Source organism: Camarhynchus parvulus, chromosome 1 (genome assembly GCF_901933205.1).
Source record: "Camarhynchus parvulus chromosome 1, STF_HiC, whole genome shotgun sequence".
Classification (NCBI taxonomy): domain Eukaryota; kingdom Metazoa; phylum Chordata; class Aves; order Passeriformes; family Thraupidae; genus Camarhynchus; species Camarhynchus parvulus.
Genome location: NC_044571.1, coordinates 4158072 through 4177878, shown reverse-complemented (window position 1 = coordinate 4177878; position 19807 = coordinate 4158072). Strand labels below are relative to the sequence as shown.

The window sequence follows — 19807 nt, the reverse complement described above, 5'->3', positions numbered from 1 at the left end:
CTTTTCTTTTCTTTTTTAACCTTTTACCCCATTCCCACTAATTTCCCAATTTAACTCAATTTCTCAGTTAATCTGAGGTTTGGATAACGAGTTCCCTTCCTTCACATGAGCTGATGCTGTGTCAGAGCTGTCCCTGTGCCTGATGGCAGGCCAACTATCAGTGAGCATCTTTTCCAAGGGCTGTGTAACCCCTCAATCATAGGAAAACACAATTTGGGGAGTCTTCTGTGCATGGCAGTCAAGTGCATTTTATGCTCAGATGATAGACCCTGGGTTGCTCAAATTTGAAATTAGAAACTTCATTTCTTTATGTGGTGCTTGCAAATTATTTCTGTTCATGTGAAATCTGAAAAATATTTCAGACTGGCATGAATTAACATGGGTTTGGGTTTGTTTATTTTTTTTTTCTAATTTCCTGCTTCCAATACACTCCAACAGCAATTGGTTTCCTAAGAATACAGAAGAAATCAGTGGATAATCTGGTCATAGCACAAAGATTAATATGGTTCTGCACATTCTCAAAGTCAGCTTGAGAAAGTCTGGAGCTCATTTACCCCTTTTCCCAGGACTATGGGCAGCAGATACAAAAATTCCAGCTCACAAATAATTGTAATTTGGGATATAGTGCAACAAAGATTCCCAAACTCCTCTCAAAAATTCATAAGCCCCAACCTGGACACCCAAACTTAATCTTCTTCCATGCCAGTCCCACATGGGAGTAAAGGTCTCCATTTTATCTTCAAGTTCTCCTGAGCAGTCATGGCAGTGAAGAGTTTGGGGTTTTTTTCTTAAGCTAAGGTTGACATTCTCATATAAATTAATGACCTGGGGATTTGGGATTTAAAAAAAATAATAGAAAAAGTAAAAATCAGCAATTTTTTCATGGAAATTGTCAAAATTATGATCTGGAAATAGCTGAGGAGCCTCGTAAATCACAATAATGTAATTTTTTTTTAAGCAAGAAAATGAATAAACTTCTTTCCAGTTTTTGTGCCCCAGATGGTTTCCATGTTAGATTTTACTGACAAGATCAGTCGGGCAGATTTTCAAAGTGGCCAAGTGTCACTATAGGACACGAAATAACACGATGTGAACATGCTGCTTCTTTTAAAGTAAAAAGGACTTTTTTAATTGCTGACTCCAACATTTATAGATTTCTATAAGTGACAGTGGATTGGAGGGTGACAGTGCCACCTCTCCAATGACACTGGAAAAACCAACAATCCATCAAATTTCTCCTCCTCCATAAAAGAATGCAAAACAATGTTATTTATATAAAGTGTGTAAAAAAATTCATTACAAGAATGTAAACATCAGAAAGCTTAAAAAAATCTTAAAGAATCAAAGCAACAGCCAAGTGTTCTGAAAAGTGCAAACACCTTCAGCAGTGACTTGGGATATAGCTGCTGAACAGGCCTTTCCTGGGAATGATGGCTGGAGCAAGAGCACAGACACAAATCAGCCTCGTTAAGTGGATCCATGTGCCATTCCCTGGGTGTGGGACAAGGTCAGGGAACTGCTTCACCACAGGGCAGCCAATGCTCTAAATTAACTGCATTAAAGGTGCTTTTAATATCAGTTGAACAGTCATAACAGTGTTAAGAATCCTAACCTTTGATTAGAAATTGATTACTGACTTTTTAAAAAACAGCAGTGTCTATCTTGTAATAGACAATTTATATTTTTTCCTTTAAAAAAAGATGTTTTATTTTTAATTAAACTTACTTATTTTTGATTAGGGCTTCTGTAAGTTAAATTGTTATAGCAATGTTTGGGATGGAGAACTTCAATCTTACTTTTTGCAGTGGTAACAGTGGATCTGAAAATTTGATGCTGTTTGCATTTTGAAGACTGTGGTTACATTTCATTAGTCTGCCATTTTTTTTCTTGAAATACACACTAAGTGGGGCAGACATTTGGAAATTCCTGTGCTGCTGGTCTTTAGAATCACTTTTGTAAACTCTGCAAAGAATTTACTGGCTTTTCAGCTGGAATCAGTGGGGCTAAATGTATTTGTATAAGAGCTTGGTCTGTTTGTGGACAGGAAATGTCCCTGTAATGCGGCAGCTCAGCTTTGCTGTTCTTCCCAATAACTTTTACCCTCAGGCAGATGCAGGTCTCAGGCACACTGAAATTTCCAGTGCACTCATCCCTGTTCTCATTGGAATGGTTTGTTTTGGCTCTGGTGATTCCTTTTTTTGCACCTTGACCTTGTGTTTCCATGGAGAATCTTTGTTGTGCTTGTCTGTCCTGTCTCACCCTTTCACTTGCTGTAGAAAACATCTCTCTCTTCTCTGCTCTGCCACCTTCTCCATGAATTCTTGCTCACAGAAATGCTCATCCCTCACTCTTCACGGAATTATTTCAGGATTTGCCTTCTTTCCATTCTCCTACCCAGTGCAACTTCATCTCATCCCAATATTATCAGTTTGGTGTGGAGGGAATTATTTTTCCAGTTGTGCTTTTATCCACCTTGTCCATCAAGTTGTTATCTTTTCTCTTTTCCCATTATATTAATTATTTCAGACTCAAGACAAGTACTATGCTGATTCTAAACATTTTTTGAATCATGCTAGATTTTATTATAATGTGGTTTTTTTTTTTTTAAATACAGTTCTGACTTTGTTTCTGGTTTGGTTTTTTTTTTCTATTAACTGATCTCTTTCTGGTCAATCAAATGTAGGTCTCTTACTCTCATTTCTCTGCGTTCCTAACACACATTTCTTTTTTTCTCTCTATCACCTCCATCGATTTTCTCCTTTGGTTCTCACTTCTTCAAAATCCTAAATGACACTGACCTTCCCTTCTCCCCTCTGGATGTCCAATTCACACACAGCACCTGCATGTACCTCTGTGCTCTTTGACAGAGCACAAAACCCTTTGTGAAGGGAAATGTGGCTGGGGAAACTGCACAAGTAACATGAAACATAACACCATTTATCTACAGAAATATGCAGCTGCTACCTGAGCCTCCCAGAATTAGGTGAGGAAAGAACACAGAGTAAGAAATGCAGATGTTGAGGAAACAAAAAATCTGGGAATGTGTTGTCTTGTTTTTTAAGTTCTTCTAAGTCTTCTCATGTTTACGTTCTTGTAACAAACTTTCTTACGCACTTTTCTGTAAATACTTATAATTTTGCATTCTTTTCTGAAAAAAGAAAAATTTAATGAACTTTTAGTTTGTCCAGTGTCATTGGAGAGGTAGCGCCGTCACCCTCCAATCCGCTTTTGAAAACCTATTGAGAGGAATAGTGGATTTGTCTTTCCAAACAAGCTGTGGGTCTGCTGGGAGATAAAACCAGCACTGGGAGATAAAAGAAACAATGGGAAGGATTCCACTGATTGAGGAATGGAAAAAGATCTTTGCTTTTACAAATAAACTTTTAGGTTTGCTGATAAAGGAAATTAGACATTGAGAGATGAAAGAAACAATGGGGAAGAAAAACTCCTAAATTCCGTAAGAATTAAAAATTAAAAGGGAGGTTTGTACATTAGAGGGAAACCTTTGGGAAATCTTTGGTCTCAGGCATTCTGGGCAGTCTGTACCTCTCAAGTACCTCAGCCAATGGGGAAAGAGAGAAGGGAAAAGAGGCTGGGAAATTGGGATAAAAGGAGTCTGCATCCTCCAAAAATTTGAGAGATCCCAGGGGAATGCCCCATGGCCTCTCCCTTTATTCCAATAAAGTAAAAGGACTCCTCTGTCTCCTTTTTGGACATAAACCTCTGGTGTTTGTGGATTAATTTTCCTAACACTATAAATGTTAAAGTCAGAAATTAAACACCCTTCTTTTTACCTTAAAAATTCCAGTATCCACATTATTTTATTCCCTATCCTATAACAACAGGAATGCTTTTGTATCAACTTGTGTGTGCCACTCACTGAGATGAGAGCTCCCAGCCTGATTCTGGGGACACTTGCCAGGCTGTGGCAGTGGGTTAAGTGTGGGGCTGCAATTTCTGTAACAATTTCTGTAACAAAGGCTCCTCTTGTCCCTGCAGTTTTACGGGAACCCTATACAGTCCGTGTGGAGGACCAGAAAGCCATGAGAGGCAATGTAGCAGTGTTCAAGTGCATTATCCCCTCCTCTGTGGAGGCATACATCACTGTTGTCTCATGGGAGAAAGACACAGTCTCGCTTGTCTCAGGTAGGCTCTTATGGAGTTTTATTTTTGTTTTTCCCAGCTGGCAATGGCAGAGATGTATTGTGTTTGCAGAGTGCCCGACAGCAGAAGGAATGATGAATCTGAGTCCATGATCTCAGAAGGCTAATTTATTGTTTTATGATACTGTATTATATTAAAGAATACTAAACGATGCTATACTAAAGAATACAGAAAGGATACAGACAGAAGGCTAAAAGATAATAATGAAAACTCATGACTCTTTCCAGAGTCCCATCACAGCTTGGCCCCGATTGGCCAAAGAGCCAAAACAACTCACACCAGAATCCAATCAGGCAATCACCTGTGGGTAAACAATCTCCAAACATATTCCACATGAGCAAAACAGAGGGGAATCAAATGAGATAATATTGTTTTCATTTTTCTGTGATGCTTCTCATCTTCCTAGGAGGAAAATCCTGGGCAAAGGGATTTTTCAGAAAATATGAATGTGACAGAGATGTTTCCTGTTTCTTTTTTTTTCCCTCCCAAATGCCTGATGTTTGCTTTGGTCCAATTATAACTGAGTGGGATGTCATCCTCCAAGTTGCTGCATCTCCGTGACTCTGTGTGTGTGACATGAAGGCTTCAGACAGCCCTGCTTTTCTAGCCTGCTTGAGGGGAAAATAACATGGTTTTTGTTTTATACCAGACATAAAACCAGCTTTCGGGTGCTGTGGCAGTGGGTTTGCATTTTAACTTTGATAAAGAGCTCCTGCATGCCAAGGAAATTCGAGTGTCATAAACATGTGCTGGGTTGTAATTGTTTTTAGTAGTGGTGTTACTCATGGATTAGAAGAAATCCCGAGTCTAAATTAGTTTGGTTATGTTTAAATGAGGTATGTAATCAATATTTATAGTTTCAGAGCATTTTAATCCCAAATATCTTCACAGATAACAGTGGAGGCTTAAGCACTGCCATAAGCTGAACATATTGAAGTGAAAAAATCTGTACTAAAGCAGTTATGTGCATTAATCTATTTACTGACAGAGGGAGAAAATGTGAGGCATTGTTCAGGAATTTGGGCAAAGAAAATCTAACATTTTAAAGCATAAATATTGTAAGAAATTAATGGGAGAACAAATAGGTAGGAGAAATATTTTCAGTATAGTACATATCTGAATTATATATAATGCAGAGTGCAGCTGTTGTTGCACATACAAATGATTTATGTGTGCAGAAATTGGAAATGTATTGTTCCAGGGCTGTGCAGAATGGGAAAAAAATAGTTTGAGTTAAATGTTGTACAGTCTACTCAGGAATATCTTTGTGTTTATGATGCTCAAGCATGTGGAAATGTTTCTGTACACCTCCTCAGTATATTAATAATTTTTATTTTCTGGCAAATTGTGTCATTGATGGCAATACTTGTGTCTCCATATGGCTCATATTATAGATTTAATTTCTCTCCATGTTTTATTGATTCCTGACATCTCCTTGAAATATTTTTCTCCAAAATTATAATTCAAAGACATTTCTAAGCATTTGGTAGATATTTAAACACCATGTAACTGATGATCAGTTGTTCTATGTTGCACTGTCTAAGCTTGGTAAATTCACTTCCTTATTATGCTCTTGGATTTTGATAATATCATAATTTTTTGTCATTGAGCAACTGCAGCTGGGTGTGTTTGCACAAAGAGGTCTGGAATATCTGAATTGCTGGACTCACCAGCACTTCAGCCAACACAGGTCAGAGTTGTATTTAAATGCAAAAACCACAGGCTTTCCATTATTCTGTATGTATTGATGCAGAATTATGCTTAAGGTTCTCTAAACTATGATTGCAACTATTTAACACAACAGTGGATGGATGTGTTTATTTTGCTTCATTTTAAAATATTCTGCTATGTGGTGCATGTACATCTGTAGGGGTGAGTCTTGGCTGGAGGAAAAAGCATCAATTTCTTCATGATTAACTACCTTAATTTTTTTTTTCTAAGTTTAAACATTCCCTGTTATAAGAAAATATGTTTTCTGTGGAAACATAGGCTGAGAGGACACAATCGGAATTCCTTCTACCTCTGTGATATCTGAGAGTGACTCAATCCTACCTTCACCCTGGAATCAGGAGTAGGGGACACCCAGGTCTCCTTTTTAGGGAAAAAATATGCCAGCTCTTCAAAACATTATGGCTGCCACTTACAGATAATTTATTTTTTATTAGCTTATATTGGTTTTGATCCCAAATTTTGAGGGAATAAAATGGTGTAATAACATTCAACTATATAGCTCTAAATCTATTTTTTTTCCTTAATGAACCCTCTGACAATGGTTGACAAGGCTGCAATCACTAAAAATCTATTACAAACTTCAGCAAGTTTCTTATTATCTCACAACCACTCAATTCTGCAGTTGGGAACTTAAATGAAAATAAAACATAGTTCATTAGAACAGATGCTCTAAAAAAACCCATTTATTGTATTTTTTTTAGTGTGCAAGACCAGATTCTTTGGTCTTGCACATAGGAAAGTACTGGAAGCTATTAAGTACTGGAAAATATTAAATATTTTCTCATATTAAATATAATATGAGAAAATAAATTCTCATTTATTTTCTTTATTTATTCTTCTGAATAACTGATGTATTAGTTATTCATTAACATCTTCAAAAAGGACAGCCAGCTTGAGGGAAAACCTCTACTGTAAAAGGAAAGGATATAATCATAGTTATAATGATATATATAATATATTTATATATAGGATAATATGTAATATGTATTATAGTTATATACTTATAAATAAATTTGAGAGAAATACTTTTCATGGTTTGAAGACGACAAAGTTTTTGTGGGAGAAAAAAAGGTAGTATTTACTTGAAAAGTAAGAAAAGCAAAGAGAAAAAGGAAGTGTGTGAGTGGTGAGGATAAAGATGAGAACATTTTCTGAAGGGAGCTGCCAAGAAAGATGGGGAGAGACTTTTTACCAGGGATGGAGTGACAGGACAAAGGGGAATGGCTTCAAATCTGTCCGAGAGCAGGTTTAGACTGGGTATTAGGGAGAAATTCTTTACTGTGAGGGTAGTGAGGGCTTGGAACAGATTTCCCAGAGCAGCTGGGGCTGCCCCTGGATCCCAAGGTCAGGTTGGACATTGGGCTTGGAGCAGCCTGGGACAGGGGAAGGTGTCCCTGCCATGGCAAGGGTGGCACTGGGTGGGCTTTCAGATCCCCTCCAACCCAAACCATTCTCTGATTCTTTCATTTCCACTGAGATGATACAACCATTTCAAACAGAAGCCAGAGAAGATTTTTTTTTCTTTCCTGAAGGACTTAAACCCTGATGCAATTCTTCCAACAACAACCTAGAGTAAATATTTCATCTACCTGTCTATCTGTAGACCCATTGTGACTATGAGGATAGAGAGATCTGGAGATGTAAGATGTGCCAGAATCCATCCTTCCTTCCTTCCTTCCTTCCTTCCTTCCTTCCTTCCTTCCTTCCTTCCTTCCTTCCTTCCTTCCTTCCTTCCTTCCTTCCTTCCTTCCTTCCTTCCTTCCTTCCTTCCTTCCTTCCTTCCTTCCTTCCTTCCTTCCTTCCTTCCTTCCTTCCTTCCTTCCTTCCTTCCTTCCTTCCTTCCTCTTCCTTCTTTCCTTTCCTTTCTTTTGTAATATTAAAAAAAAAACCCCAAAAGCACAATGTTTTTACCTTTCTAGGGTAAAAAGATCTTGCCATTTTAGAAAGAGAATTTTAGAAGGGTGTCCCTTTATTAAAACTGTACAATGTTTTTGGTCTTGCCACAGTGTGCTATCCCGGTCATATCTGTGTATTTGTTTTCAGGGAGCACAGTGATGTCCACAGAAATCCAAGTGTGTAATAAATACAGCTGCGCAAGAGCATCTTCTGTTTCCTGGCTGCAATTTCATGTCGTGCCTGCAGGTTATTGCAAAGTAATTGGGAGTTGAAACATATTAAGACCTATTACCAGAGCTTTTCCAGGGAGTTCCCCAATAAATCACCCTCCATGTTCAATAAAGGGGATGGTGCCCATGTTTGGAGCCAGAAATACCAATTTTTGTGACGTTTCCATGTGCAGCCTGGAAAGGTGTTCAGGGTCTTGTCTGTCTGTTAGGAAACAGTTCCAGAATTGGGGTTTTGCTCCTACACTTTTTCTTCTGATATGACAACAGAGCTGAGGCTACAAAGCTTTTACATGGTCTCCTCTAGGGGCAGAGGTACAAGAAAAAAATTTTAGACCATTAAAAAACCTATTATTTGGGTGAATCTATTTTGAGGAAAAGCGGAAAAAACTGAGCTCCAACAGCAAATACAGAGAAAGCTTTTCATACTGGAAAACTCCATTGTGAGTAATAATGGTGAGATGGCATATTCTGCTCTCTCCACTGGACACAGCTGTTTAACAATCAGACTTTGCAGTGGCATCTGACAAGCTCTGAAGTGTCAGCAAAATTAAGGATTGATGGTAACTCTGACAAGTCTCAAGGGGCTCACAAAGTGCAAGTAAACTGCTGTACCAAGTTCTGCAGCTGCAGCTACAGGGTTTCTTTTCCGAAAATCCTTCTTTTCTGAAAAATTTTGCATTGTTAGTTGACTTGAAACCGTCTGAAATTAATTTGAATTATAATAGGGAGAGCAAGGCAGTGCAGTTTGCTCTTGTACCTGTAACCAAATCCTACATGTTTTCATTAAGGGCAGTAAACATGAAATCTTAAATCAGCCTAGAGCATTGTGTTCATCCTAGAATCACCCTAGAATATCTGATGCATAGCTGCACATGGCTTGCTCAAAGGTCAAACTTCTTTTCCCCCTTCCTGCTTTTCTTCACAAACCATTTCTAAAGAAAAGAGACTTTTGGAATCAGCTTTATGCTGACCTTGTGACCACTGAAAGCAGATTAAGCCCTACAGGACCAGAGAGCTGAGCAAAGCTGAGTTTTTTTGTAATAAAATCCCCAAAAAATAATAATAAAAAATAATAATAAAAAATAATAAACCCAAGGGACAATAGGAAAGTAAAACGCCACAGCACGGACTGTGCTTCTGCTCCTGTTGAGCAACTGCAAGACAAAGGGGAGTCAAGTGCTTGGCTCATTTCTTCTTCACACACTGAACTGTGAAGCTGGACTAGAAAGGAAAGTGAAATAACTGCTGATTGGGCTGTGCCCAGGTGAAAGCACAGAGCAGAACCCACTCATGTCTTAATTAGTCCCAGGGAGAGCAAAGGATGGGTGTGGTTAGAGCAGGAGGGATTACTGGGAGTGAAGGTCAGTGTAAGGGATCAGCAAAGAGAGAGGAGCAGAATGAGGAATGGATGTAAACAAAGCCCGAAGAATTAACTTGGGTCTGTCACTGCACTCTGTATTTCTGTTAGGGATGCCTCCTCTCCTGATCCTGATAAGTGCCAGGGATTTTGAGTGTTTCTGTGTTTCTGAACAGTGCCAAGAGCAGGATCATAAGTAGGTTCGTGCCCCGACCTTTCTGAATTCCCATTTTCCTGTCTAATGACACACCATGCAAGAATCTCTCTGATTTACACATGGACTGTGACTGCTTCAAATAAAAAAAAATATAGAAAAGGGGAGAGAGAGATAACAGCAGCTGTGCACAGTGGCATATTTGAGTGTGCACGGGCAGAACAGCAGCTCTGAGGAAAGGTGGGTGAGCATGGATGGAATGTGGTTCCCTGAAGGAGCCCTGTGATTGACATGCTGGTGACAAGTGATGAGCCTTCCAGCCAGCCTCCGTCCCATCAGCCAGGAATTAGTCACACTGGACCACAGCTTGAGGAGTGTCACTGATGTACACTGACCTACATTTGGCCTAATGAATTGCATTATTTATTTACACACAGTTCCTCGAGACTCTTCTTTAAACTACTCGGGGGCTCTTGGATCCCTTTCTGCACAAAGGGCTTTTCTGAGGGCTCTGGTTGGCAATCAGCAGCCAGAGTTTGCCAGGAGTTATCACGTGGTGACGTCTGAAACACAGCACTGCAGCTTTGGGCTCTGCAGGGCATTGTTGAATGCCCAGCATTCAACAAATCATTGCTATTAAAGAGCCATTATGATGGGAACACTCAATTCAGAAAGGTTTGGCTTTTGGTTTGGTTTTATTTTGGGGTTTTTGGGGCTTTTTTTGGTCTTTTTGGGGGGGTTGATAAATCTCAGTTTTGAGGAGGGTTTTTCTGTTGGGTTTTTTTTTTCCTTTTTTTAATTGGCTTGAGTTCTATTTAAGGACTTCTTGATTAAAATACTTTTTTTACTGAATTTTTGACTTTTTTCATTCACACTTACTATGAGCAAGCTTCATGGATTATTTAAAACTAAATACTCAGAGGAATTTTCTCAAAGACAGTCCTCCTCCCACAGATAAAGTGCTACTAAATTAGACTGATGAATGAACATCTTATTATTTCTTTTGAAGTAAAAAAAAATCAAAAGTTATTATAACTATTTTCATAATAACACAAAAACATCTTTCAGTGGGCCTACCCTGAACAGTCCAAAGCAGCTTTGGGCTTTGGAGATTACAGCAAGGGCTCAGTTTGCACTGGTTTTTCAGACACAAGGTTTGTACATAGTGCAAGAAAAAACTGGTCCTGTGTGAAGTCCTGAATTCCTGATCAGAATTAGAATATTGCTGGTGACCACAGGGATTAAGTGCAGCCCTTTGACTGAGGCTGGCTCTAGTAGAGATGAGCAGTGACGTTTCCTGCTTTGCTTTGATGTCAGTGCTTAACCACAGCTGCCAAAACCCAAGCATTCAACATATACTTAACCTATGTCCCTGAATGCTCTACATGCAAGATTTCTTCTGGTTCCAGGTGGAGTGAGATAAAGATTACTTTTTTTTTTAATGATTAAATATTAGCAACATATATAAAATTTTAATACATCTGCATGCAAACTGCCTTCTACCAAAACCATGTCAGTGAGGTTTAATTCTTCTCTTCAGAGTTGTATCAGCACTCAGAAAGTACAGCAGGCAAATCTCTCCCTGTGCTGAACTTCCTCCACTCCCTGGAAAGCTGATGGGAGCAGCATTCAGCCACGCTCAGGTCAGGCTGCAGGTTTGCTGTTCCAGTAATGTGTTTTCTGAGCTTCCTAAAGTGCACTTGCCCATCTCTAAAGACAATATATTGCTTCCTCACTTTCCCTTTCGGCGAGGTTATTTTCCTGAGGGACCTAGGGAAAAAATTATTTACTGCATTATTTAAGGAATGTCTAGTTTTCTTTCCGTTTTTCCTGAGAGCTCTGCTCTTTTAAGAGGACAGTATCTTATAACACCAGAAAGTGGAGATGGTAAAAAATTAGCACTTTCTGCTTGTGCAAACAATTTTCACGCTTTCCTCTGTCTGATGAATGAAAATTGTAACTGAGTGAGGCCACATACTTCAAACAGTTCACTGAAGGAAATTATAATTAACACGCAAAAGGACAAGAGGAAATGGCTTCAAGATGTGCCAGGGGAGATTTAGGTTGGGTATTGGGAAAAATTTCTTCCCTGGGAGGATGGTCAGAACAGACTGCTCAGGGAAGTGATGGAATTGCCACCCCTGGAAGTGCTAAAACCACACCTGAATTTGGTACTTAGGGAGAAGGATTAAATGTTGGACTCAGTGATCTCAGAGGTCTTTTCCAACCTAACCCATTCCTCTGTCTTCTCTGGGCTCCATTTTTGTTTCCTATTCTATTACATTGGAGTATTTTGATTGGGTGAATAATTTAAAAGTTATTTTGCTGGTATGGGTAGCATTGGGTGCAAGGATTTCAACAGCCTGGTGGGAGTCAGGAGTTGGGAGCCACTTGAGGAGGAGATGAAGATGGAAACCGTCTGATCCACTTGTCAAAAAATCACTTTTTGGTAGCACAGAGGAAAGTGAGCGATGTGTTTGTAGCACAGGAGTGGTTTCTGATCATTTACTTCCCAGCACAGGGAAGTGAAGTGCAGTGTTAACATCACAGAGAGTAGGATTTCCCTGCAGAGGGAACGTGTGGATTTTCCTCAGTGTCACTGGACATTTTGGCTGGTCTGAGGGCAGAGAACAATGGTGGCTGTTTGTGAGAGATGGAGGAGAAAAATATCTCTGAGTGGGGTGGTTAAAATCCAGAAAGTCAAAATTTGCTTGGTCTCATCATACCCAGCAATTTTAATTCTAATGGGATTCACAAATAGGAGCAGTGGCTTTGACATTTCAGTAACAAAGCATGTCTGGGAGAAAAGTGTATCATAATTTACTTTCTGTTGCTGCTGAGTTTTGGGCAGCCCTTCATTTCCATCAATGGGAGGGACTCTTTCCCTCTTCTCACTTTAAAACGAACCAAAATAAAAAACCCAAACCCAACAACCCCTGAATCCTCATTCTCAATTTTTTTGCCTCAACTCTTTAATTTATTTCCTCTCTACTTAAATTAAAGCATGTAAAAAACTTGATTGGATTCAGGTCCCCTTTAGAATTGCTTTTGCCTTCTTGAGAATTAAACAGAGAGACAGAGAGGATTGCAAATCTGCTTCTGGGTAAATGCTTCCAATATTTATTTTTTTATGATTTATGCCCTTCTCTCTCTTTCCATCTCTGTATCCATCAGTGTGTGTATACATATACATATATATTTTTATAGATATATATATATATATACACACACACACAGATATATGGCCACTTATCACATCTCTCCATGGGCCTGAGGCTCTGTTGGACCATACATAACATTATCCAATCTGATGCCCAAACTGTTCTGTTTTACCACCTTGTTATTGATGTTGCCAGTCATGAAGAGGTTTCTTTCAGCCTGGCTGAATTCAGTGACACAGTTCGCCTTTCACTGGAAATATCTGTGTCACATTATTTTCTCTCCAGATGTGCTTGAAATTTCTTTCATTTTCCTGGGTGAAACCCCATTTTATCGCCTGGCCAGCTTTTTCCAGCCCTCATGGTTTCTGTAATATTAACTCTCTCTGGGGCTTGAAGAGCCTTCAAATAAATATGGCCTGCATTTAAATGAACTTGATGTTTACCAGCTCTTTATTAAAGGTGAAATAGGAGCAGACTGACTGCTAACCTTCCCAGGTGCTCACTCAACATTCTCCCATTTTGCCTTTGCTGTTATTTTACCATTCTTCAGGCAGTTTTTTTGGTTCATAGATATTTTCTTGAATACTTAAGGCAATATTTTTCTCTCTTTGGTTTAATTGCATGATTTGGGGTGGGGGTGTCTGATTTTATAGACAGCAAAGCTCAGATTTGGTATCAAAATTCTACAAACAGGTATCAAAATTCTACATTGATGAAACAGTGTGCTGCTTTTAGGTCCAGTTTTATGATTTATTTTCATTTTTGCTGTTTGAAATAGCGGTTGTAGCATTTTTCTCTTCCTTATAAATCTGCCATGCCAGGAGCTTGTGATCTTGTCACCTTGCTGAGCAGCAGTGGATAAGTAGGTGACCACACCAAGCACTGTGTGCATGAGGTTCCCCATCAAAACCCAGCCCAACCTGAGCAAACACCAACGAGCTGTGACAGCTTTGATGTGAGGGGACAAAATTGATGCATGAGATTCATTTTAATGAGTGTGTGCCTCACCACTGGGAATCCTTTAAGTCCACCTGGTTTAGCTGCACTCTGAGGGGAGCAGAATGGCAAAACTGCCACCAGCTGTTGTTTTCAGGTTATTTTTAATACATCCAAAGAGATATCTACAGGTGACATCTGGGAAAAAAACCCAAACAAACAGGAACAGAATATTCTATTGTTGTGTGTTGTACCAGGTAACTGATTTCAATTAAAACATCATTGTGGAGCACAGTGCTACTAAGTTGATAAATCCACATTTTTTTAGGGCTGTAGATGCTCACACAATGCTCATTTGGTTTGTGCTCCCTGTCAAGAGTCCAATTTTAATTGAGAGGCTCATTAGAAGAATGACTCATTAGAAGGAATTGGAGGTGCCTGTCTGATAGGGTTTTGTTTCATTTGCTGTGACATCAGTGTTGTACCTGGGCTGCTGATCTGGAAAGCCACATTTTAATTGCATGTGTGTTTTCCCTTTGGAGGAAGGTTATGATGGAGGCCAGGTGACCTTTTAGTCAGAATCAAGTGAAATTTAAAGCCTGTGATCTGGTGTGTGAGCTCAAGCTGTGCTGGGGCAGATGTTCTGTCCTGATGCAGAAAGGCAGTAGATGCAGAATCTAAACATTTTATGTTGTGAGCAGTTGCCAAAAACACCTAGAAAACGTAAAACCAGTGAATTTTTTGTAAGAATGAGAGCAAAGAAAAAAGATAAAATTGTTTATGTGTTCTCTACCACCACCAAAATTACATTATAATTGCAATTACAGATATTTTTCACAGCAAAAATAGCCTACCAGGAGTTTTTTTCTTTTCTTTTCTTTTTTTTTTTTTTTTGGTTTAAAATAAGTCCTGCATGTTCTTGCCATGCACTCGAGCACTGGTGGTGTTGAATGAGTTGAAATGTTTCCTGTGGGCCATTGGAGACCAACGTGATGCCAACGCTTTCAGCTGCCAGAGGAGTGTGATCCACAGAGACCTGTCAACAAAAGCAGGTCAACAGGATTGAGCAAGGCAAAAAAAAATCAATAAATCTTTGAATTAATCATGCAGCTGCCAGGGAGAATTATGGGTGTATGAAATGAAGGCTGTAGGTATATATCTATGGCAACTTATTCTCTTCCTACCTCATTGTGTCCTTTTCTGTGCCTGCAGGTTTTCCTTCCCTGCTGCCATCTGAAAGGCTCTGTGTTTATTTGGGTACATTCATGGATTACTTACGGTTCATTTTAAAGCAACCAACTTGGTTTTGATTACAGAAATTCCCCTTTTCTTCCTCTCTGTCTGCTCTGTCACCTTTCTCACCGTTGTGTGCGCTCAGTGTGAATTAATCCTGGGATTTCACCTCCAGGATTGCACATCTTGCGCAGTGAATTGGACTGAAAGCCACTGCTGCCTGGGTGAACAGAGGAGTTAAAAATTCATGTCAGTGCTGCAGGTGAGGGGACACCCTTGTGAGCCCTTCTGCAGCAGCAGGGCTGGGGAAGGAGCCCTGTGTGACCGTGTTCACAGGGGTCTTAGGATGAGGGAAGAGACGAGGATCTGACTCCATGTTTCAGAAGGCTTGATTTATTATTTTATGATACATACTATATTTAAACTATACTAAAAGAATAGAAGAAAGGATTTCATCAGAAGGCTAGCTAAGAATAGAAGAAAGGAATCATAACAAAGACTTGTGTCTTGGACAGAGAGTCCAAGCCAGCTGACTGTGATTGGCCATTAATTAGAAAAAATCAACATGGGCCAATCACAGATCCACCTGTTGCATTCCACAGCAGCAGATAACCATTGGTTACATTTTGTTCCTGAGGCCTCTCAGCTTCTCAGGAGGAAAAATCCTAAGGAAAGGATTTTCCATAAAAGATGTCTGCGACAGCCCTGGTCCAGCTCTTCCTCCCTGGGTGATGCCCAGCTCTTCCTCACAGGCAGATATGCCCACTGAACAGCCCTGCCAAGGGGGGATGCTTCACACCCTGCTCCCTGAAGCTGGGATGCAGCCATGGGGAATTAAAAGGGCAGCTTGAGGCAGCAATTTGACCATGGGACATGCTTGGGAGGGATGTGTGGAACTGAGAATTCAGAGGTGCATCCCGTGGGTATCTCTGATTTCAGCTCTGGGCTTTGGTTTCATTCTCTCCTCCTCCTCCTCCTCCTCTCCTCCAAAGGATTTGTCTCTCATTGCAGGGCCCTGGAGGGATTGTTCTCTCCATCTTCCCCATGTGATTGTTCTCTCCAGCTTCCCCATGCAAACCTCGAGTGTTTTAGTGCTGCAGCTTCTGGGCTGGCAGCAAGAGAGGATGGGGAAATGAATACCTTGGCATCTTTAAATCTTTGTTTCTGCTGCAGATGATGCAGAGGTCCCTCCTCTGTGCCCAGCTCAGCTCTCCAGCTGCAGAACTTGGTCCTGCACCATGCCAAGGATGCCTCCTTGGCTCCCTGCCCGGGGATCAATGCTGGCTCTCTTCCAGCTGGGGTGCAGCCCAGTACGGGAGGCTCACTCTCACTGCAAATTCAAATTCATTTTCCTCTTTCATCCAGGGCTTTCTTTGCAAATAGACACCGATATTCATAAAATCCCCAAGAACAATTGCCCTGCTACTTGTGGAAGGTCAGGGCAGGCTCTGTTTGGGGATTACATATTCCAGCTGACATACAGCACTCTTGTTTTTCAATTGCATGCCTGGGGAATTTTCTGTTTCCTAAAGGTTTTTCCCCCCTTCTGCATTAAAACAGAGAATCAAATTCCTGACACGCTCAGAAAATACATTGCAGTCCAGCTGTGGAGGTGATTTTTTAATTTTTGCACTAACAAAGAGACAAATAGATTACAGTTTTCTAGAGGACGCAGAGATTTTTTTCTTCTGTTTTTTTTTTTTTGTCTTTTGTAAAACATCCTGCTGGTTAAGTACCATTGTTTAGTAAACCCACATTTTATTCTTTAGAGAGACATAAACCATAGGAAAGTAACATCTTTTTTCTTCTGATATTTGTCTTGCAACTGATCCTCCAGGCAATACCTGAGTGATAATGATGGAAGAAATATTTCCTTCTGTTCTTTCAGTCTCACATTTGTTTTGTGCCTCCAAGACTGCAGTTTCTGTACTGAGCACTGAGAATCCTTCCATGTACTCCATTTTCCCATTCAATTTAAAGCTCCTTTTCACAGAACACTGACTAAAATGTATTTGTTTGAAAACTGAAAAGTATTTCTGATATGAAAAAGGAAAAAATGACACCAACTGAAATGCTAAAAATCACCATGTGAATATACACAGCTAGACAGTATTAAAACTCATCTCTTAAATGTGCAAAATATTTTGCAGTTTTGAAAAAATAATAAAACTATGTAGATATTTTCAATTAAAGAAATGCTCATTATATTATTCTAAAATCAAAACATTTCTCTAAAATAACTTTTCAATATAAAATTTAACAAAAATCTCCATAAGCACTGATATTTCTACATGTATATAAGACATCAGTTGAGAATAAAAATAAAAAATTGAAAATATTGAAAATATTTTGATTTATAGTGTATTTATATATAAATTTTATATATTATACAAATTTATATATTTACAATATAAATATATAATACATAAGTTTATATACTTATATTTGGAATAGAAATAGGAATTTAATGCAAAATAATAAAATGTGGAAGCAGCTGTAGATGTAGTGTAGTGATTAGGGAAAAAAACACAAAGTGGGGATAAAAGAAAACTGAAAAATAAAAAAATGCTAACCTTGAATTGTATTTAAATGGAGAGGTCTTAGAGAAGAATTCAGAGGAATAAGGGGATTGATCATCTACATAATACTTTTTATTCTGCTTAAATGTTTTTTAAGTTCCTAACTGTGCTGGATATCATGAGCTCCTTGTGCTGAAAACAAATAAGACATTAATTTTCTTGGAAAAATTCCATTAGAGCAACAGAAGCAAAGTTGATCTGCTTTTCGAAATGCACATTTATGACGTGCTGAAAGGCAAATTCAGGGCTGGGAAGGCAAAGTGCATCCATAAATAAGAAGTGATGGGATAATGTGTGCTGTGTCACAGCAGCCATTCAGCAGTTTTATAGAAGGGGTGAGGAAAAGAAAACCCCTCTAAATGTCAGCAGCCCAACAAGATCTTGTGAGATGCTCTGTGTGCTTTCAGAAGGGATTTCAGAAAAAGAAGTTATTCACTGGATTTTGGCCTTCCTTTTCTTTCATGCATCTTCTCCTTTTTTGCATGAGCTCTGTTTATTATTAGGATTTCTTTGCCCCCTTATCAATGGTTATTCATAGCACATTTTAGAGCTGACTTGTTTTTCAAGTGCTAAAGAAATTCTGTATCATGAACTCTGTTGAAAATCAAGGGAACCTTTATTTCTGCCCGCTTTGGCATCTCTCTTCCTTTATGAAAAGCCCAAACCTCTTTTTGGTTAATTGGAATTATCACTCTTGTGATATCTCTTTTCTCTTTTCCCTCTTTATATTGAGGGAAACATAAAAGCAAAGAATGAGACTTCCTCAGTTTTCTCATTGCAAATCCTCAGGCAGGATCTCCTAAAACCTTATTCTTTCCTTGGATCCATGGTTCCTCTTTATTCCCAAGTACCAAAATATGAAATAAAGGAGGTTAAGTGTGAAATTGGTAGGACTGTTTTATATAATCAGTAATAAACCCACAAACCAGGGCTTCGGATTTCTGTTTGTGCAGCTGTCGTTGCCTTAGACTGGAGTTCCCTGTGTGAGGAGAGGGAAGAGGAAGTTCAGTGGGAGAGCTGGGATAGTTAAACATTGTTTGTCATTAAAAAATGGCTAAAAATAGTTAGCTGAAAAAGATTAAATGTGTTGTCTTTTTTTTTTGGTGCTTTCATTTAGATTTATTTTCTCACCACGTCTGATACCTGCTAATAAACTGTTGGAAGGAATCACAGGAACAGGGGACCATAATTATGACTGCCCTAAATTTTCTGTCTCCACCACTCCCAGACCTTCATGTTGCTTTAATTAATGAAAATTAATTGCATTTAGAATCAAAACTCTCTTCTTCCTTACTATTTTGAAGTGCATCATTCTTTTCTCTCTCTCAGGATTGATACGCTTTGCTGCCAACTACTTTATTAGGAAAAATGTGTATGTTTTTTGGTCAAAAATGCTGTCCTGTTGAAAAAGTTATGTTTCAGCCAAAACAAATAAATAAAAAACTGCAAGGGATGCAGAAAAATCCAGAAGTTTTCCTTTCAATATTTTCAAAATTGCATATTTTCCTCTTTTCATTTCAAAGTGAAAGCTGTTTGAAAATTACCCATGTAATTCTCTAGGAAAAAATAATTTCTTAGGATAAAGAAATTGTGTGGGTTTTTATTGATTTTTTGTTCCATTACCAATCCTAGCAGGTTTTTTTTTTTTGTTTGGTTTTTGGTTGTTTTATTATTTTTTCTTTGTTGTACTCCTTATTTTTTTACTTTCCTCCTTGACTTCCTGTTTTGGGAGAAGGAGTATTTTGAGCTCTATGAACATATGGAAATTAGCAAACTCTGTCACATCCATATAGGATATTTTCTGTGGGAAAGAAATTGCCAGAGCTCAGAAAAATTTTGTGTGTAGCCATTTAACCACACCATTTATCCGGGATGGCCTTCTTAAATAAAATCAATGCTAATTTTGCATTTCCCTAATGGGAGCCTATTAAGCTGAATACACAGGCATTTTTAACCTCAGACACGTTGCAGGGGCAAGTCAGCACTGGATTTAATCTGGTGTATTAATGAGGAACAGGGAAATTCTGTGTCTGGATGACTTGGATCCTGGACTGGGAACATTCAAACACTTCCCTCTCTAACAATTCCCCCAATATCTCTTTTACAGTTATTATGGAGCATCATTTAATGCTTCTGCTCAGGGTTCTTCTCTTCTGGAATTCACAGATGCCCATAAAATAATAATCTGGGTTGCAACTTGGCTCCAAATTATTTTTATTTGAACAGCAAACAATCTATTAGGCCACTAAAGACCTTTCAAGGCAATATGGACAGGAATTTCAAAGCAGTCTGGGCTGGCTGTATGACAGAATTCCATCTGAATAAAATGGAGCAGGAAACTAAAAGATCAGAGAAAGAAAGAGTAG

The 19807-nt window shown here is 38.9% G+C and overlaps 1 protein-coding gene across 3 annotated transcripts in view; it reads left to right on the top strand.

Annotated features, from left to right (window-relative positions):
- Positions 1-19807, top strand: part of DSCAM (DS cell adhesion molecule) — a 471606-nt gene that overhangs the window by 68322 nt on the left and 383477 nt on the right. For all 3 annotated transcript variants that reach the window (XM_030957750.1, XM_030957759.1, XM_030957769.1), the window contains exon 3: positions 4000-4146. In XM_030957750.1, the coding sequence (XP_030813610.1) occupies positions 4000-4146 (147 nt within the window). The remainder of the gene's footprint in view (positions 1-3999; positions 4147-19807) is intronic.